The sequence below is a fragment of the Sorex fumeus genome, unplaced genomic scaffold (assembly GCF_029834395.1).
Source record: "Sorex fumeus unplaced genomic scaffold, SorFum_2.1 ptg000069l, whole genome shotgun sequence".
Taxonomy (NCBI): Eukaryota; Metazoa; Chordata; class Mammalia; order Eulipotyphla; family Soricidae; genus Sorex; species Sorex fumeus.
In genome coordinates this window covers 447,077-469,172 of record NW_026606126.1, presented here as the reverse complement: position 1 = coordinate 469,172, position 22,096 = coordinate 447,077, and the positions used below count along the sequence as shown (strand labels likewise).

Here is a 22,096-nt window from a genome sequence, read left to right as displayed (position 1 = left end):
AATCACTGAGCTGATTGGGAGCGGGAGGTGGGAAAGTTGAGGTCTGTTTTTAGCAACTTCTTAGATCTAAAGATGGAAGGTTTATTAAAGTTTTCTTTAGGCAGCATGGCCAAGAAAGGTCTCTGGTGGTGCTGCAGAGATAGTGCAAGTCAGACCTTGCATGCAGCTGACCCAGGTTTGATATCCTGCATCCTCTATGGTCACCTGAGCCCTTCCAGGAGTGGTCGGGAGCACAGAGCCAGGACTAATTCCTGAGCACAGCCGGATGTGGCTCCATGCCTTCCCTCTCAAAAAAGACAAGGAAAAATAAAGGTCTCTGGTATTATAAGTATGTTGTCTTTGGCATTTTAACTATTTTTGGAGGTTATATTTTATCACAGGATAGACACATGATCTCTATCCATGTGATTATTAAGAGGATAGATCAGGTATTATATATCTTCTACCTTTTTTTTCTTCTTTTTGGGTCACACCCGGCAATGCAAAGGGGTTACTCCTGGCTCATACACTCAGGAATTACTCCTGGTGATGCTTGGGGGACCATATGGGATGCTGGGAATTGAACCTGGGTCAGCTGCGTGCAAGGCAAACACCCTACCCACTGTGCTATTACTCTAGCCCCATCTTCTACCATTTTTATAGAATAGAACTTGATTCATAACAAGAACCCAGGAACCCAGTAGCTGGGTTCAGAGAGTACAGTTCATCTTTATAGAACCATTGTGTTTAAAAAGAATTCTAGGACTCATTCAGTCTTGTTCAACAACAAAGGGAGACAAGATAAACATTTCCAGTATAGAAGAGAGAATGCCATGATCCAAGAATATAAAAATCCTATCTTGTAAGATGGATTTCTACTAATTTAATAGAAATGGTGTCTTTGTAGAAAAGGTTTTGACATCAGTGTATATTTAAACAATTTAAGCAAGATAAATTTACTTATCTTGCTCTGATCCTGTGTTCAGTAAATCTTCTGATAATAATCTGATGTCTCAATGTGTATATTCTCTGTGGTAGTTGTTTTATATTTTATAAATATATATAGTCTACGTTTCAGTTAGAGCCGTGTCTGAGAGTTTGAGAATAATGTAAGCATTTGTGATATGGCCTTTCTGCATGCTAAAAAATCAAATTTCTCTGTATGCTACTTAAGAACCAAACTGGTGCTTCTCAATAGTGCCGTGTGGAAATGTGCCACACATTTATACAAATTGTAGTGGGTTGGAGAGGTAGTCGGGAGGATAGGATGCTTGCTTTGTCAGCTGGTCTTGGTTTGATCCCCGTCCCCCCCCACGTGGTCCCTCAAGCTTCTCTGTGACTAAGCCTCACAGTTGGGTGTGACCCCCTGCCCCCCCAATCAAACCAAATAAATGCCAACTATTGTTGTTGCAGCTAGTCATCTATTTTGCACATATTTATCTCTGTGCTTGGTGAATTATGCAGAGTGATATAACCTGGGATACCTAAGATATAATGAGAAAGCATCAAAGAAAGAGTTTTAGACTTCTTGTGAACTTGGACTATAGAGTAGCGTCCACTTACACCCAAAAGATTATTTACAGAAGAGCAACCTCTAAGCTTCCAAGTTAGTACGTATTTGTGTGCAATTTGATCAGTTTGGGAATAAGTGATCAGTTTGGGGAAAATTTTCCTTAGGGAAAACACTACCTGTATAAATTAGACTGTATAGAACAGGATTCTGGTGTGTGTATTTCCTTTTGATTTCAGTACTTGCCTATGAGGTTTAATAGTATATATTCCAGAAATGTAAATATTTGTTTAATTAAATGATCTTTAAAATAAAAAAAAATTCCCTTATACCACAATGAAATGTTATAGGAAGAAAACACGGAAGCTTTCGTCACTTATCCAGAGTTTCAGCTGTTACAACATCTGGTTAGTGGGCTTAAACCACAAGGACTTAAATCAGAGTCCAGCAGCTTGTGGCAGAAAAGTGAATGGACTATGCGTTAAACTACAGTGCCATGTCTCGCCGGGAAGGAAAGGGTGTGTCCGTCGTCCTCCCCTCTCCCCAGCAGCAAGGTGGTTGCTGCCTCAGAGCTTATTGGAAAGCAGGTAAAGCTGGTGGTGACTGGGCAACCGCAGTCTCATGGGAAGGGGGGCGGCTCATCCTTCACACCCTATCAAGGTCATGAGTTGTCCCCCCACGAGCAGCTCTCCAGCACAGCCATGGCTCCAGAGGCATAGAAGCCAATCTTGCAATATCTGGCTCTTGGCAGAAATCTCTCCAGACGTAATTAGTGAAATACCAGAAAACCAAAATCATTATATAGTTCTCATAACCAGCTATAGAAAACAAATTATTTCACAGTGCCTTTTCAGCAGTTCTGATTGTTGGGTGGAAATTTAAACAATAATGGTGCATCTTTTGTCGAAATAATGAATAATCAGAGTAGGTAGAGTTAAGTAGAAATCAGCTGCCTCACAGGAGGGGTGTGACGGGGGTATATTGGGGTTCTTGGTGGTGAAAAATAAGTACTGGTGAAGGGAAAGGTGTTTGATCATTGTATGACTGAGACTTAAACCTGAAAGCTTTGTAACTTTTCCCACAGTGACTCAAGAAATAAATATGACAAGAGCAACAACAACAAAAAAAACTGGTTAGCTACAACATCTTTTTAGCCAAAGTTTTGAATAAGGCATTGGTTAAAGATTTGTTAGCAACCGAATATGCATCTTTATTAGTTATTTAAATGTAAATATGCTAAGTTTTAGATTACCATAATTGAGCTGCCTGTTCTTGTAAGGAAATATAGGTACTGAAAAATGTTGACTTGTTACCTCATATAGCTTCTTTCATTTTTTTTTTCTTTTAGCCATACTTAGTGGCACTCAGATTTACTCCTTTCTTTCTTCAGAGATGACTCCTATTGGTGCTCAGGAGGTATTGAGGATTGAGCCCAGACTGGACATGTGTGAGGCGAGCACCGTACCTGCTATATTAACTCTCAGTCCCAGATTTTACTTTCATCAGAATTCATTGTTGAAATTTAAGTAGTCGTCCTTTTTTGGAATCATTATTCATTTCATTCATTCATCATCCTGTTATTCGTCGATTGCCTCGAGCAGGCCCCAGTAACGTCTCTTTCATCCTAGCCCTGAGATTATATTCAAGGCTCTTTAGGATAATGAGACCCATCATTGTTACTGGTATTTGGCATATTTGGTACACCACGGGGAGTTTGCCAGACTCTGCCCTGTGGGCAGGCTACATTTGATAGACTGCAACTTTGTCCAAAGTAGGAATGAGATAATAAGATGTCATAAAAAGATGTCCTGATAAGCTGGATTTTATAGTCTCTGAGTCTTGGCCGCTGATGGGATTACACGGCGCCAGGGGGCCAGGTGGTGGGTGTAACCCCGCCTACTGGAATTTGGAGGATCTGGGTGGAGGATGCTCAACTCCAATCCGAGTAGGCTTGGAGATCTCGGCCCCGGAACCCGCGTGTCTTTGTCCCTCTGCCAGTACCTTCATGTGTGCAGAGAGTGGTCTCGGCATGGTGGTGGCTGGTCCTGGAGGTCTTCGGCTGCTGGAGCCCTGGTCGGGGCGGGGAGGAAAGCTCAACCCGCGCCCCTCCAAGGGACCCCAGTGAGGAACAGCCAGGCGCAGGGGCAGGAGACTGCACTGGTCTCGTCTGGGAACTGGATTTTATAGTCTCTTAGTCTTGGCCGCTGATGGGATTACACGGCGCCAGGGGGCCAGGTGGTGGGTGTGACCCCCGCCTACTGGAATTTGGAGGATCTGGGTGGAGGAAGCTCAACTCCAATCTGAGTAGGCTTGGAGATCTCGGCCCCGGAACCCGCGTGGCTTTGTCCATTTGGAATCATTATGCTATTTTAAATTACCTTGTTTTTGCAAGACATTGCAGATTTCTGTTTTTTAATTGTGATGTATTTTATTATAAATCTGAAATATTTCATAATACCATAGAATTCATTCATTTAGGACAGTTATCAAATTGGACAGTCTCTTATTCTAAGTGATCTCAGGTGACGACGAACTTTCAGTTTAGCTTAGTGTCTAATGCTCTATCTCTTGTATAGTGGTGTAGCCTCATGATTGGTGACTTTAATGGAGCAGCAGGGTGGTTTGTAATCCTGTGGGCCAGCAGTTTAGTCTGTGTTTAGTCTTGAAAATTCCTCATTTCTAGCGTGCATAGAACGGTTCTTTTTGTCCCCCAACTATCCTAGATGTTGAGCTGGATTTGGGCTTTTCCTGTTTCCTGATCTCCCATCCTTCAGTTGGCTAGTTCAGATTTCTTTAATTTATTCAAAGTCTTAAGAGGTATGTGGTGCCTAAGTAGAGGACACACTGTCAACTCTGCCATATTTTCTTGGTCACAGCAGGTCAGAACTACCCTAGGGAAAGGAAAAATAATTGATATTTCTTTCAAAGAGCAAAAACCACAAAACCACATTGGAAGGGATATATAATAAAGATTAGAGGAATTATGGCCAACTTTGCATGCAGATATATATTAGGTAAAGGTAAAGGTAAAGGCCCTCCCGTTGATGTCGATTTGCTCGAGCGGGCCCAGTAACGTCTCCTTTGGAGACTTTGTTGTTACTGTGTCTGGCATATCGAATACTCTCGGTAGCTTGCCGGGCTCTCCGAGAGGGGCGGAGGGATCGAACTCGGGTCGGCCATGTTGGCCGCTTGTAAGGCGAACGCACCCGCTGTGCTATTTAAAAGTTATGATGATTTACTTTTTTTCTTTCAACTATTCATTATTTTCTCTCTAATATCCTGTCTTTTTCTTTTTCTCTCCTATGTTGAAATAGTGTTTTTAAAAACCATATAGCCCACTTTCTTGGAATTATTAAATTAAGAGCAGACTTATTTGGAGAGTACCTGAGATATTCTACTTTAAGTTCATGGCAGTTGCAGCATCTTTTGCCAGTTTCTAGACTTGTTTGATTTTGTTTTTAGGAAGGGAGGAGATGGAGTACTTCTATTCTCTCCTCTTTCTGGTTTTAAAAAACATTTAAGTAACATGTGGAGATAGTGTTGTTTAAGGTTTTATTTACAGATTTTCTGATTTTTAGGAAGCCCCTGGGCATTGCAGTGTGTAGTATGGTCTGGTAGAAAAAAAGCAGAACCCCAGGACTCTGCCAACCTCAGACAGAACATTTCTGCAATCTTCTATCTGCAAGGTTCACTTTGCTGGAACAAAGAGTTTCTTTGCTTAAAAAACAAAATCATTATTTTAGGTAATTGTACTTGTTGGCTAGCTTTGTATATATGAGGTTTATTATATAGTTAAGACAAATGGTTTATAAAAATATCTTCGCCTTAAGCAGTTTTTAAAATGTATTTTCTAATTGGGGTATTTATATGCCTTCTTTATATCAGGTACTTAAAAAGTGTAGTCTGGGGCTGGGGAGATAGCATAAAGAGCAGGAACACATGCTGTGCGTGCTGGAGGCCAGAATTTATTTGATCCTCAGAGTATTGCTTGGAGTGACCTGGACACTGAGCTGTGAATAACCCCTGAGCACTGTTGGGTATGGCCCAATAAACAAAACAAGTAAGACACATATTCTAGAGTATCACTAAGTCAGGGCTTTGGTTACACAGAGGAAAGAAAAAAACAACTATAAAATTTAGGGGTTATTTAATGTGTTAAAACCTCACCTGGAGAGATAGTATAGGAGGAAGGCACTTGCTTTGCAGGAAGTCTACCCAGCTTGCGTCCAAGCCCTGAGCATGATCCCTGAGCACTCAGAGAGTGTTCCTTGAGCATGGGTCCAGGAGTAAGTCCTCCTTGGTACCATCATGTGTGTCTCCCATAACTGAACAAATGAATGAATGAATGAACAGAAAAATGAAAAGACTTCCACTATGTTGACTGAGAAATAACATATTTCGTCCACCAATGAGCGATAGATAGGTTAAAAAATTAGCAAGCTGGGGCTGGAGTGATAGCACAGTGGGTAGGGTGTTTGCATTGCATGCGGCCGACCCGGGTTCGATTCCCAGCATCCTATATGGTCCCCCAAGCACTGCCAGGAGTGATTCCTGAGTGAAGAGCCAGGATTACCCCTGTGCATCACCAGGTGTGACCCAAAAAGAAAAAAAAAAACTAGCAAGCTAATCTTATCAGAAAGTGGTGACTATTTAAATGAAATGAAATAATTAGAAAAGTAAAAACTATTTTATAAACAAATTAATTTGCTTTTGAGGCTGTGGAAGTTATAAGTATTCCTTTAAGTACACTTAAGATCCACAGTTGGCTCTCTCTGTGCTTTCACTCTTTGATTGGTGTGATTCTTTGCTTACTTCTTTCGACTCTGGAGAAGCTTGTGTTCTCTCTTGAATGGGTACTTCTCTTTTTCTCCCACATCTTTCAGGGAAGAAAAAAAAAAGGAAAGGAGGGGAGGGGAGAAGAAGAAGAGAAAAGATCATATGTGTTTCCTGTTAAAAATCTCTAGACTTCCTCTAGGTTGGTAGTTCCAGCTTGGGGCAATGTTGTGTACCTTTCAATAGATTTTGGCAAAGTTTGGAGACAGTTTTCATTGGCGGTACTAGTTGTGAAACATGTTTTTGTCCTGCAGTAGATAGAGACTAGGAGTGCTGCTAAATTCGTAATGTACCATCCCATTTATAATGTACCATTATCCCACCTACCATCCGCAGCAACAGAATGTTACCAGACTTCAGCTATCACTACTGCTAAAGTGAGAAACTTTTCCTAAAGATTTGGCTGAGTGAGGGACTGAACTGTGATATATGAGTTTTTTTTTCTTTTTTAAAAAAGTATGTAGTGCAATAGAACACAAATTGTTTATTGTTGCCTTTTCAGCAGATCTGAGTGTTGGGGTAAAATCTCAAATAATGGTGGGTCTGGTGTCGAAATAGTGAATGTGATCAAAGTAGAGAGAGAGTAATGTGGAAATCATCTGCCCCACAGGCAGGGGGAGGGTGTGGGATGGGGGTATACTGGGATTTTTGGTGGTGGAGAATGGGCACTGGTGAAAGTACAGCTGTTTCATTGTATGACTGAGACTTAGACCCAAAAGCTTTGTAACTGCTCTCACGGTGATTCAATAAATAAAATTATAAAAAATGGAAAAAGTAAAAAAATTTTAAAAAAAGTATGTAGCTGTAACTGTACCTAACTGTGATTCACTAATAAATTTTTAAAAAAATTTTGCGTTGCAGACAAAATCATACAGAAATACAACTTTTTGTATTTGATGTCTTCCTAAAAAGTATTACTGAAGTAGAAAATATACGAGAAAAACTAGTTATATAATAAATATGAAAGTTAATTTTTAAAAATTTTTAAAAAATTTTTTAAATGTATTTTATTATGATGTTAGTGTTTTATTTTTAAAAATTTTTTTTATTAAAAATTTTTTTAATAGTGAGACATCATGAGGTACAGTTGCAGACTTACACATTTTTGTGCTTGGGTTTCAATTATAAATGTTAATATATTCATTCTAAATTTCAAAAAAATGTATGTGGTTTTACTCCTTGCTCTGTAGTCAAGCACCACTCCTGATCTGTCTCTCTGGTTCCCCGTCAGGCCTATTTTGTTCTATTTTATTTTAACTTATTTATTGGGGGTAGTTACACTGGTGGTGCTTGGGGTTTACTCCTGTCTGCACTCAGGAATCACTGTTGGAGGGGCCAGGGGACCATGTTAGTGCTAGGGATTGAACCCTGGTCGGTCACATGTAAGGTATGTAGTTGCCACTGTACTATCAGTCTGACCCCCATGCCAATGCCTTTTGAAAAAGTCAAACAGTTTCTGGGAAAACAGAAGAGCACCCATCCAGGGACTGCGTACTTCGCACATGTCTGCGTGGTCCCCTGTGCCTAAAAGCTTTCAGACTATGCATGGTCAGGAGTCAATGAACAAAGGTATTCTTGATCCAGAAATCTAGACTCTTCAAGCTTAACCTGGGAAATTGAAGGAGGTGATGATTAGTTTCAAACAAGAAATGAGAGTGCCCTTCCCTGGGTGGGGCCTAAGATCAGAGGCCATCTCCCTCTGGCACCAGGGACGTTCCGTCCACTCCTAGCACCACCTGCCGCCACTTTCCCCACCCAGCAACACTGCCGGCGCCAGACTCACAGCATGCTGCTTTCCCAGCTGAAGACTGGGCACCCTCGAAGGGAGGGGAGTGGGCATGAGCCACCCCCAGGCCAAGGGCCCAGCTCCGCAGCTTCAATAACCACCTGCAGGAACCCCAGACTGCAGAATGTTCAGCACTAATGTGGTCCCCTGGGCCCCTCTAACAGTGATTCCTGAGTGTAGACAGCATGTTCTGGTGTCCAGGCTGAGAGCTCTGGAGGTGGGCAGCCTCCTCTGCCCCCTGCGCTTCTAGAAATCCTGACATCCGTGCCCATCTCCCATAGCCACCCATCAGCCCTGACGTTTCTGGGCCACGTGGCTGCATACGTGACCTTGCCACGCCTCCAAATTACAGACAACTGAAATTCAATAGGAGCACACCAAAGTAGATGGGGAAATAACATAGAAGCCAATTAAAACAATAACACAGAAGGCCCAACTAGCAACAAGTAGCTTAGAAAATCCTCAGACAGGACTTGATAACCCTGTGGCGAAATAAAATGATTTTCACAAATGTTCTTTTAATGAAATATTTTTTGTAATTTCTTTAACTATTTGTTAGTAACAAACAATGTAAAATGAATCCTGTGTGCAGAGCCTGGCAAGCTCCCTGTCGCGCATTCGATATGCCAAAAACGGTAACAAGTCTCACAATGGAGATGCTACTGGTGCCCCCTCAGGCAAATTGATGAGCAAAGGGAGGACAGTGCTACAGTGCCTGCTAAGAAGGCAGACTTGAGGGGTGTTTGGGACAGTGGGGACAGTGGTGGGGCGAAGGCCACCCTGGTGGCAGGATTCATGTTGGAACAGTGGAAGCTGTAACGCTGTATTAGGCATGGTGTAAATAACTTATCAAGAAATGCATGTGCATCTGTATGACGCTTTTGTTTGTTTTGGGGACCTACGCTTGGTGAGGCTCTGCATCAGTGGGGTGCCAGGAATCAAAGCTGCAACAGAGCACACTGTACTATGCCTTCAGCCCCATCATGTATCTGCTCTTCTCTCTCACACTTGCTTCTTGAGGCCTCTGCTCTCTGTTGCTTAAGAGAATCTGAATAATAAACTGATGGTAATTTGCCTTCTTGTTTTTCTTAGTTGGTGATACCGAGTCCCTTTATTCTCCCAATGATTCGTGATAATTTTGCTGGAGTTTTCAAGATGACCAGTTTACTTGTCTTGTCACAGAGCTGTAACGTTGTATCATTGATACAAATTTTATTTGAATGGTTTATTCAAGCATTCAGGTTTCTTGTCTTTTTATTTTCCTAGTCTTAATCATGTGAAAATTCAAATAGGATATTAGAAATTTTCATATGAAGCTAATTAGAGCTAACAAATCAGTGATAGATAAAAAATGTCAATGGAAGCAGTTTGACTAAAGGAAGTTAATGATAATAAGAATGGTCTCTGAAGTCAGAGGAAAACCTTTCAGGGCTGGAGGACAGTCTTCGTGTTTGGAAGTCTAGGTGTCATCCCTAGCACTGTCTGGTCCCCAAGCAGGAAGCAAGAAGTGAGCTGTGGCAACTTGGAGTGTTGCCCAGGAGGAGAAGGAAGACGGGGAGAAAACGGGATGAAGGAGGAGGGAAAGAGAAAGGGAAGGGAAGAATGGATTTGAGTACATCACTTTAGGTTTTAGATTTCACAGACATCACCCTCTTTTTTATTGAATCATAAGAGATAGAAATAAACTGCACTTATTAGCTGGGTACTAATACAATCCATTGTATTCTAATGTCATCAGTTTGGTAGGAATAATGGGGATAGCTTTCTTTTTCCATACTCACTACTCAGTATGATCAGTTGGGGAATTTGGCGTGTTTTCAGGTGAGTCTTAATAAACGTGAAAGTCTGGCTCTAATGACATTTTTGGGGCAGTGGGATTACCAATATTAGAATGTTTAGTTTTCACTAAAACATTTGGCAATTTACCTTCTTTCCTTTTTATAAAATGAAGTCACTCCCCCGCAAGTGCCAGTTTATATTTTGCTCAAAGCTTGATTAAATGAAGGGGTCAGTGTAACCAAGGATAGCTCTAACACTGCAACTGTGTGTACCAGTGACCACCTGCTCTCCTCAGGGCCTTTTAATTAAAATATTTATCAGAGTGTTGTTAAAGTCAGGATTTCCATGTGCAAGCATTGGCTGGCATCCATCGGTGCCCACACCCTGTGGAAATTATCCTTAGAACTCCTTTCAGGGCCTGTTGTACGTCTCCATCAATCTCCTTTACTGGTACTAATTACATTTCATGGAGAGGGTGCGGTTTTCTTTATAGAACTCATCCAGCTCCATGTAGAAGTTCTATAAAGACCACACCTTCTACAAGGTCATTTTCAGTGATTTTAATGCCAAGATAGGACTGAGAAGGTTGTCCGAAGAACTCCACATCGGGACCCACGGCCTAGAATAGAACAAACAGGGTGAGAGACTGTCTGAGTTCATCATGTTGATCAAGACCATCCATGGTAAATCACAGTTACAGAAGGCCAAATCTAAACGTTGGACATGGGAGTCGCCCAGTGGACGGTTTCACAATAAAATTGATCACACCATATTCAATTGACGGTTTTGCCTGACCGATGTTGCTGTTGTCCCAAAATTCCAAAAGGGATCAGACCACCGTCTCCTTTGTGCAAAATTCTACTTCAGGAAGTGGAAGAAAGTGCTGCAAAGTTTAAGAAGAGAACTCCCAGAACGACCACTAACTGGGAGCTTTTTGGCAATTTTGCGGCAAAGTGGGAAGATGCCATCGTTGACAATGTTGATGAAGAATATGATCTACTGGTTCAGCATCTCCATGACTGTGTGAGGAATGCCGAGATTGGGAAAGCCACCAAAAGACATCTGTCTTGAGAAATTCTCAAGCTCATTCGCCAATGTGGTTTGGCTCAAGCCTCAGGCAATCACAAGCTAACGTCTGAGCTCACAAAGCTGTGCAGAGAAGTGATCAAGGAAGACCTCAAAGAGAGAAGAGCAGCAGTGTTGGTTGATGTAGCAGAAGCCAGGAAAAGTATTTGCAACGCCCGCCTGTCCTTCACCAACTACAAGACCAAGATGACTGCCCTCCCACATCCTGATGGTTCTATCATATCTTCCAGAAGGGCAATGGAGAAGGTTATCCATGACTTCTACTCGTGTCTCTTCAACAGTCACGTCCAACTGCCCACATAAAAAATTCTGCAGGATGGATATGTCATTCCCAGTGTTCTCCCTTCCAAAATCTGACACACCATTTCGTCAGTAAAGTAGTGTACAGCGCCTGGTCCAGACAAGGTCAGACCCGAACACCTGAAGAATCTGCCACCAGTATTCGTCAATACACTGGCTCGGCTTTTCACATGCTATGTGTCTGAATGCAAGGTTCTGTCCCAATGGAAAACCAGCAGGACTGTTCTGTTGTACAAGTAGGGAGGCATCCACAGCATCGGCAACTATCCCATGATCTGCCTGTTGTCAGTCATCTACAAGTTGTTCACTCGAGTCATCCTGAATAAAATAGGCAGAACACTAGATGAAGGACAACCATGCTAGCAAGCTATGTTCCGAAAAGGATTCAGTGCGACCATATCTACACGGTGACCAAGATCATTGAGGTTTTGTGAGAGTTCAAGATCCACTTTGTCTAATGTTCATCGATTTAAAGAAGACCTTTGATTCTGTTGAGGTCATCGAAGCCCTAGCCAAACAGGGCATTCAAACTCAGTATATCAGGATCCTCCGCGAGCTGTATTCTGTAATACAGCTATGATCTTACCATTCTACAAGGAAGTGATCATCGACGTAAAGAGAGGTGTTTGGCAGGGCCATACCATTTCACTGAAACTTTTCGGTGCTACTCTCAAGAACATCATGTGATGACTGGAATGGGAAGGAATGGGAGTGAAGATAAACGGTCGTCAAGACCCTGAATGAACGGTTTGAGGCTCTTCGTGTTCCTGGAGTGAGCAGACGCCGTTGGGCTACACTGGCACGCAACAGGGATGAATGGAGATGTTACTGGCGCCCGCTCGAGCAACTCTATGAGCAACAGGATGACGTGATACAAGTGAATTAAATTTTAAAGACTCAGGCATCCAAGTCATATCAGTTTTAGAGTCTTTTGACAATATATCCTTTGGATATTGTGAATGCATGTTTGAAGACTTTTTTAAAAAATTTTCTTCATCATATCTTCTCTCAGCATTACCATATGAAGCTATCCTGTTCTGCTGACATACTGCTTCTTCATCTCCTTCTAAGTTCGTATGCAGTGATAACAGTTGCATTGAAATATCAAGCTTGGGGCTGGAGCAATAGTATAGCAGGTAGAGCATTACCTTGCATGTGGCCGACGTGGGTTCGATCTCCAGTATCCCATATGGTTCCCTGAGCAATAAAGGTAAAGGTAAAGGCCCTCCCGTTGATCGTCGATTTGCTCGAGCGGGCCCAGTAACGTCTCCATTGGAATACTCTCGGTAGCTTGCCGGGCCCTCCGAGAGGGGCGGAGGAATCGAACTCGGGTCGGCCATGTTGGCCGCTTGTAAGGCAAACGCCCTACCCGCTGTGCTAGGGCTAATTCCTGAGGGCAGAGCCAGGAGTAACCCCTGAGCATCGCCAGGTGTGACTCCAAAAGAAAAATACTACTAATAAAATCTTTAAAAAATAGGCTTTCGGGTTTTCTTCGGAAGATACATGTATGTTAAGATTCATGCATTTTATTTTGAGAAGACTTTAAGTTTCTGTACTGTATGATACCTTTAAAAATAGCTGATTAAAAAATCTAAGCACTGGTGAGAAGTGTTAAGTAAGTGATTAAAATTTAAAAAAATACTTTTGGTTTGGGGGGCCACACCTCAGCTCTTCTTCCTGACTGTGCTCAGGGATTATCCTGACGCTGCTTGGGGAGCCATAGAAAGTAGCAGATGGAACTGTGTTGGCTGTGTGCAGGGCTTCAGCCCTAGGCTTGTGCTTGCAGTGAATATTTCTTTTGTTACTATCTCTAAAATGTATGTCACATATGTCAGTATATCTAGTAATTTGCATTTTCAAGTTACTGCTCATGAATATAATCTAGAGTAAGTATATATTCGTTGAAAAGTTTAAATGCAAACAGATATGACTACTTATAAAACAATCCATAAGTGTGAAACTGCTGCTGTGATACTGGTTATGGGAAAAGATCAGGGAGTAGTAAGAATGCTCTTACGAAAAAGTTAAAAGAAACTTGTGTTCAGTTCCTGCAGTGCCACTTAATTTACATCTTCTGGAGAGAAAAATTTGAGAGATAAAACAAAACTTAATTTCCTGGGGGCCGGAGCTATAAACGGTACAGCGGGTAGGACTTTTGCCTAGCACGCAGCCAACCTGGATTTAATCTTCGGTGTCCCTGAGCACTGCCAGAAGTGAGTCCTGAGTGCAGAGTCAGGAGTAATGCCTGAGCATTGCTGGGTGTGACCCCCCCCCCCCCCCAAACCTTATTTTTCTATTTGTGATAATTTCTCTAAGCAGATGACTCTGAACCTAGATGTTATGAGCATACGGTATTTTGCTGTAGTAAAAAGCCATATCAGATTGTAGTCTTTATTCTGAAATCTGTTCCTCTTCAGTGTAGGAATTCTGAGTGCACAGGTTAAAAGCTTGGAAAGGAAACCAAGGTATCTCAAGTATATGCTGTGTTCAGATTTATAGATCTGTTTGTCTTAAATAATGTCTGAACTATTTTAGCTGTAGTCTATACATTGTTCTGAGTTTATTTAGAATGTTTGGGAAAATGTATACCATTTTTATGAAAATTCTAAGAATGATTTGTCCATGTAATCCAAAATTGTTCATTTATCCACCCACCCACCCATCCATCCATCCTCTATTCACCCACCATCTCTCCATTATTATTTATTCAGCCATCTAGCTATGATATTGATATTAGGTGTGTTGGAGTTTGTACATATTTTTGTAAGTCACTGTCACTGTCATCCTGTTGATCGTCGAATTACTCGAGTGGGCGCTAATAATGTTTCTATTCCTCCAAGCCCTGAGATTTTAGCAGCCTTTTCTTACTCATCTTTTCCCAACGATTGGAGGCTCTTTCAGGGTCAGGGGAATGAGACCTATTGTCGTTATTGTATTTGGCATATCGAATATGCCATGGGGAGCTTTCCGGGCCCTCTGAGAGGCATATATTGATATATTTTTCTCTATGATATGTTGCCTACCATCTGAATCCCATCAAATATGGTGTAGTACTTGTGGAAAATGGAATGGGTTGAAAGTGTCTTATAAAGTGTCTGCAAAGCAGCCTGGAGCATGGCGGTGGTAGGGTAGTGGAGTTCAGCTGCCAGGGTGGGGAGGGCTCTCACCTTGGGGTGGGGAGTGCTCTCACCTGCCCCATGGCCTGGCATAGAGTCCGGTGGCATGGTTCTGGGAGCCTCATTTTACACTTTCATCTGGGAGGAGCATTCTGAGTTCTGGAGGGTGGCCAAATTTTTTAAGTACCTAATTTTATGATTTAGACTTTTAGACAGAGGACTAGATACTTTCAGTTAGTCATATGGTCCATATACATTCTCGAAAATGGCTACATACAAACTTCATACAAGCACTTAACCACATGGAACTAGAGTGCAAATCAGAATAAAGATTTTTATGATAGGGGAGGTAGAGGTAATCTCTGGTCTGTAAATTTCCTCTCTAATCACTTTGTAATCCATAACAAGTAATCATGGAAAAACTCAGTTTTACAATTGCACTAGATTTTTATCTGTTTATTCTTACTTCATTTTTACATTTGGAGCATGATTGAACAGTCATTTAAGTTTCTTCGCATTGCCATAAACTCATTAAGTTTTGAGTTAGGGTTTTGCTTTTTTTGGGGGGGGGGAAGCTCACGCAGCAATGTTCAGGGGTTACTCCTGGCTCTGCACTCAGGAATTACTCCTGGTAGTGCTTGGGGGAATCATATGGGATCCTGGGAATCGAACCCAGGTCGGCCACGTGCAAGGCAAATGCTTTACCCACTGTGCTATTGCTCTGGCCCCAATTTAGGGTTTGAAAACATCAGTTGTGACTGTAAATTCTTTGACCATTTATTTGTATCTCTGAACTATTTTAATACGGGTTGTAGGTATTTTTAAAAGCTTTATATTCTAGTATTTTTATGCCTCTCAATAATACTGGATTATATTAAGTATTACTAATACTTAATAATACTGAATCTCTCTTATTGGTTGAGGAAGGAAAAGACTCAACTGAAGCAATTTTCTTAAAGGTCACCTGACACAGTTGTGAAGCATGGATCTATTGTGTTCCCTTGATGTACGAAAGCTCAGAAAGCATTGAAGAAGCACCTGTGCGCGCTGTGTGTGTGTGTGTATTTCTGTGTATTACGATAATGCTCACTTTCAGTATACTTTAAAAATTTTAATTAGAAAAATAATTAAATACATTAATTCAGGATCCTGTTAAGAGAAATGGGTAGTGAGTTGGGAGTGCAGAGAGGAATTTACAGCGGTCTAGATACAGTGAGAATCAAGATGGATATGAGCAATGCATACCTTATCAAGGTATGCATGAATTTTTCACATAAATTCTGGAATGCGCAAATGTCCAGAGGACTGCAGATGGTTTGAGTATGGGCAGAAGGCAACATTCCATTGTATCCTACTGTGAGTAAAGTATCTTGTGCCAACTAAGACAGCAACAGTGAAAGGATGGTGTATACTGGTGTTTATGACATGTTCGTGTGTGTCTTTGTTTGTGTGCATACTGTATCTGGAGTTGAGTTCTCATCGCCTAAAAGATGAGGAATTCACCTGGACTTCATGTGCAGACAGCTGTGGGTTGGTGACATCATGGGATGAGTGCTGGTAACTGATCACCTTAAATGGATCACAGCAAAACCCTTAAAATAGTACGTTTCCAAAAAAAAGTATGTTTACCACTTTTCTCTGATACTGAAAATTGGAGTTATCGTAGTGACATGCTGTTTATCTGCAGCCTTGTTGTGACCCTCTAAAATAATCTGGAAGTTCTCAGATGTGTATGTGACACCTCTCAGGGAGATGTGGCTTCCTTGTAAGCCTGGTATTACTTGGGGTTAATGAAGTACCATGCCTGGATGAAAATAGCTGATTTACTACGAATTGTCTTTTTACAATAATGAAGTTTTGTTTTGGTGGCCTGTCTCCTTTGCCCTCTGGAAACATAATATTTTCTCAGCTTTAACTTACTCTGAGTTATGTATTTATTTTTTGGTATGATTTGAAAAGTGGTATCTGTGGCAGCATTAGGACAGAGAGAATGGTTCCTTTTATGCTTTATTTTGGATATCTGACTCATGCAATATTATTCCCTTTTATTCCACTTAATATGTAAATATGTAAAGATTTTAGTTTTCAGTTTTAATATTTAGAATATTTTGAAATTTCAATAGAATTTCTTTGATCCTTTTTTCCTAAATTAGTATTTTATAGAACCCTTGAGGAATGTGAAACTTTCTTGTCACTCCCCACTTTCTTATATTTTACTTACTGGGTTGGTGGACTCTTTTCCAGAGAGACTATATTGAAACTTATTTTCTATTAGTTGGGCATGAAAATAAGAGTTTCACTAAATTGAATGAAATTTATAAAAGGTATAATTTCACCACCGTCTTTGCCCTTTCATCCACATTAATCTCCCTCCTTGTAAACTTCATTCCATGGGGAGAGTGTAAGGGTTAATTTTTACTGGCCCTCGTCCATTCCCTTGCTGCTTCATATTTAACAGCAGTGAGGTCATCAGTATTTGTCTTCTTCAGAATTAATTTCACTTAACATGACCCCCTCCAGTTCTGTCCATGTTGTAGCAAAATATAGTGTCATCTTTTTGAATTGCTTAGTACTATTTCAGTGTGTACATATGCTTTATTTTTCTTATCCACCTGCCAAATCTTGGTTATTGTATATCATGCTGCAGTGAGCATACTCATTATTTTGTTTTCTCTTTTTAAAATAAAAACTCTTTGGGGCTGGAGCAGTAGCACAGCTGGTAGGGCATTTGCCTTGAATGCGGTGACCCGGGTTCGATTCTCAGCATCCCATATGGTCCCCCAAGCATCACCAGGAGTGATTCCTGAGTGCAGAGCCAGGAGTAACCCCTGAGCATCGGCTGGGTGTGACCCAAAAAAGCAAAAAATAAATAAAATAAGATAAAATAAAAACTTTTCTATTGATTTATCATTAGTTTGCATTGTTAATAGAATTCCAGGGGATTAGGTTCAAACATGCATATGTATATAACTCTCACCACCCCCTTGCCAGAGTTTTAGTGTCATTCCACCACCAAATTTACCTTGAATTTACTTTGTTCTCTTTCTGATAGCTTAGGATGGGCCATCAGGTTAAGTTTTGGGGCCATTGTCTGTTTTCTGATGAACACATGCATTGTTACAAACTTCCCTATTTTTTTCAATAACCAGGAAAAACTCAAACATTTGGCTATTAAACAATATACTATTGAATAACAATTTTGTCAGACAGGAAATTAAAGAAGAAATTATGTTTCCTCTGAAAATATGAAAATGAGCATGCAAATTACCGGACCATATTCAACACAGCAGTGGCAATGTTAAATACGGAAGTTCATAACATTGCATGTGTTCAAATTAAAAATAAAGTGGGAAATAACTTATTATATAAGTGTTAACTTAGATCAAAAATCAATGAAATGGAAATTAAGACAAAATTCAAAAGATCAACAAAGCCATGAGTTTTTTTTTCCTTAGAGTAAACAAGACTGACAAACCATTAGCTCAATTCACAAAGAAAGAGGAAAAAAACTGTAACAAACTGAATCAGAAATGAAAAGAGAGATGTTCCAACAGATACCACAGAAGTTCGAAGAATCACTGGGGATTATTAGGAAAGCCTTTACACTACAACGTTAAGGAATTAGGAGAAATGGATAGCTTTTTTAACTTATATAATCTTCCAAGACTGAATCAACAGGAAATGAACACCTGAACAAACCAGATTACTTGCAGAGATTATAAGAGTAATTAAAAGTTTCCCTCCAAACAAAAACCTGGGCCTAGATGAGTTGACTACTGAGTTCTTTTAAATATGTATTTGTTTTATTGCTTGGGGGGATTCAGGGTTTTCTCCTGGCTCTGCCCTCAGGAATTACTCCTGACTGGCTAGGGGGACCATCTGGGATACTGGGAGTTGAACCAGGTCAGATGTGTGTAAAGCAAACACCCCACCAACTGTACTATCTCTCTGGCCCTATGAGTCCTTTCATATCCTTAAAGATAATTACTTCTGGTTCTCAAACTCTTCCAGAAATTGGAAGAAACTGGAATCCTCCAAAACAGTTTCTATGAGACAAACATTACCCCGATACAAAAGCAGACAGAGGCAGCTCTGAAAAACGAAAACTGTAGACGTATAACCTTATGAACATATGAACATTGATGCAAAGATCTGCAACCAAGTTTTAGCAAACTGAATCCAACTCTGCCTCAAGAAAGATCATACACCACGACCAAGTAGGAGTCACCCCAAGGTTCAAGGATGGTTTAATCTATTTAGTTTAATGTAATACACTGTATCAGATCAAGAAAAGATAGGAATCGTCTGATAATCTCAATAGATGCTTCAGGCTTAGGGAATCATATAAAACATCTGGAGTTATTGAAAAATAAGTTCAGACCTTGGGTGTTCCAAAGCTTGGCTCGAGATATATTGACTCAGGTTCAGATGTTTTCCTCATAAAGTTAATTGTTGCTGTTTTAAGTCATGTAAGTTTAGTCAACTTTTTAATTATAGTTTATGTAACATGATGTATTGTCAAATTTTATGGTATTTAGCATAGCAGCAGTTTATTTGTTTGAAAAAATATTTTGGGGGCTCCACGCAGTGGTGCGAAGGGCTTACTCCTAGAGGTTCTCAGGTGAGCATGTGTGGTATTAGGGTGGAACTGTGGCCCCTCAGCTCCTCTCCTCTTTCTCTGGCTCACAAAAGCATGCTAAGAAACACACTAGGAAATTTCCTTGGGAGAGAAAGCAGAAAATGATTTGTGGTTTGTACATAGGGTTTATGGTGGTACCAGTCAGTAATGTAGGAAAAGTATGAAGCATTGAACATTTGAGGAGAGTGGCATTATTCAAAGTAGGAAGGTAGAATGATAGGGAAATAAAAATTGAGTTTTATGATTTAGATCATTGGGTGGGAAATTATAGCCAGTGATAAGTGGTGGCAAATTATAAACAAAATTACTTAGACTTTAATTATAATTGATTAATAATGACAGAAAATCTCTCTGTGATTCAATAATTAAAAAAAGAAATAAAAATATATAAATGAAACATTTGAATTTTAAAAAATTACAGAAAATTATCACATGTGCTTTGATTTAAGTTATATTTCTAAAAACAGTAATAGCTTTAGAAGAAAAGAGAACAAGGTGGAATGGGACCTAGAGCGAGAAGTGGTGAAGATATCAGAGAGATAATATGTTGTGCATCCATTATATATCAAATAAATAATAAAAATACCCTTTTTTTAGTAATTTGTATCCTTTTTGTTTTAAAGTTTATATATTTCTACAATTTTGAGGTTGTGTGTTTTATTTTCAGTTGAAATGACAAATCTCTCAAACTTATTTTATCATAGTGAAATGATTATACTTGACTATAAATTGTTTGTGTCAGATGCAGCAATAGGATATTTTGCATTATTTTCACTCTGTTGCTCCTGTGGCCAGTCTGTTACAGTTGAGAATGACCCCTTGGTCGTTTCCCTCCGGCGGGAGGTGTTGGACGATCCTTGCGTTTATTTGCGTGCTGCGCCTGCTTGCGGTGACGTGTCTCTTCTTGTTACAGGTCCTTTTGTTCAGCATCACAGCTGCCATGTACATGTTCTTTTTCAGGTATGTTGTGTTATACCTATTTATTTGAATAGAGGACATCTTATTTCCAATGTTATTAATATGTTCCCCCAGATAAATATGTTCCTCCCAAGTGGCATGGATTTATTATTTGTTGTCTAGACCAGTTCAGTGTGAAGTGTTGCTCTTCAGTAAAGAGAGGAAAGAAACAGAAGGGAGACTCCCACTCAGGCCCCCTCCCCGCCACACATTTGACTAATAGGTTCATCTTGTAGAGCTGAATATGTAAATCAGTGGTCTCCAGATCTTAATGAGCAAAGTTTAGGGGTGGTTTTTGTCTTGGGGGCCACACCCAGGGGCCCTCAGGGCTTACTCCTGACTCTGTGTGCTTGGATAACTCAAAGCAGGACTGGTGTGCCTGGGATGGAACTCAGGCCTACCACCTGCAAGAACAGTGCCTTACCCACTGTGTTACCTTGCTAGTCCCAAGGCCCAGGTTTCTGTAAATTAAAATTTGCACTTTACTGAAAAGGTAAAATATATTTGTCAGAAATCTTCATATTATTTTAAAAGTGAAAAAGTAACATTCAGATTTTTAAAATCTGTGACATTTGATAAGCACAATGAAACAAAATTTAATTTTAATCTGTCAAAAATATTATATACAGGTGTTAAAATGATGATGTTGTTGTTGTTTTCTTATAAAAGCTGTGTGTTAAAGGGTGGAAATTGGGGAAAGATTCAAGGTAGGGAGGATTTCATCTGCAAATGAATTACGGTAGATGTGTGGATTTATTCAGTTATTAGTCACTGAAATAGGGGATGGAGCCTTAGCACAGCCAGTAGGGTGTTTGCCTTGCATATGGCCAACCCGGGTTCGATTCCTCCATCCCTCTCGGTGAGCCCGGCAAGCTACTGAGAGTATCCCGCCTGCACGGAAGAGCCTGGCAAGCTCCCCGTGGCGCATTCGATATGCCAAAAACAGTAACAAGTCTCACAATGGAGACATTTCTGGTGTCTGCTCGAGCAAATCGATGAACAACCGGAGGACAGTGCTACAGTGCTATTAATGACTGAAATATGATACAGCTATGTTCTTTATGTAAAAATTACTAATGAACAAATTTTCCCATTATGTTTTTTAGAGATAGCATATTTGATCAACTTTTAGCAGCATATTTCATCAACTTTTAGCAAATTTTAATCCTCAAAAGTTTTTAAGATTTGAAAAATACATTGCTTGTTGAATATAAGGTTAATGGTCTATCTTATTTTAACATGATTACAAAAAATTATATTTTGAAATCTGCCATCAAACTAGTATTTTTGATCTAGAAGGAAATCAACCTTCAAGTATGTATTAAATAAAGAGGTATAGTACTTTATCCTGTTTAACTGATAAAGTTCAGGTTACAAACAATAGTTTAAACTCTTTTCCAGAAGTCTCAACAATGATAAACATTTTCAAATATTTTAGGAAAGAGGTAGATTTTCTCCCAAAAGAAGCTCCTACCACATTCTTAGAGTTCTTTGCAAAATTTAGTTTGAATAACCAAACGAAAGAGATTTGGTAAATGGTAAAGTAAAAACCATTAGTAAAGTCGACAACCAAACAATACATTGAATTCTAGCACATGTATCAAATAAACAAGTAACACTATACATAGCAGAAGTCTAATTGTGTGCAAATTATCTGTTTATTGTTTGAAGTTCTTTGATATACAACATTGTTGATAATGGTTTCCCATGCACATTGTGTTTGAAAAAATTGTTGCTAAAGTTAAAGTTATTACATATATTTGAGATATGCTGTATTAAGTTTTTTACTTCCAAAATGCCTAAAATAAGTAACTGGTATGTTGCTCTCAACATTTGTGTATGGTAGTTTCCTTTGAGAAGAGTAAGGGGGAAGTATTTTACATTAGAAACGAGGGACTGGAGAGATAGTACAGCGGGTAGGGCGTTTGCCTTACACGCGGCCGACCCGGGTTCGATTCCCAGCATCCTGTATGGTCTCCTGAGCACCGCCAGGAGTAACTCTTGAGTGCAGAGCCAGGAGTAATCCCTGTGCATTGCTGGGTGTGACCCAAAAAGCCAAAAAAAAAAAAAAATGAATGCAATCTTTCTATGTCTATCCCTTTCTTTCTGAG

The 22,096-nt window shown here is 40.1% G+C and overlaps 1 protein-coding gene across 1 annotated transcript in view; it reads left to right on the top strand.

The window, feature by feature from the left end:
* TMEM135 (transmembrane protein 135) overlaps nucleotides 1-22,096 on the top strand; it is a 247,697-nt gene that overhangs the window by 117,075 nt on the left and 108,526 nt on the right. Inside the window, exon 6 of the mRNA XM_056128830.1 lies at nucleotides 19,942-19,988. Within this exon, the coding sequence (XP_055984805.1) occupies nucleotides 19,942-19,988 (47 nt within the window). The remainder of the gene's footprint in view (nucleotides 1-19,941; nucleotides 19,989-22,096) is intronic.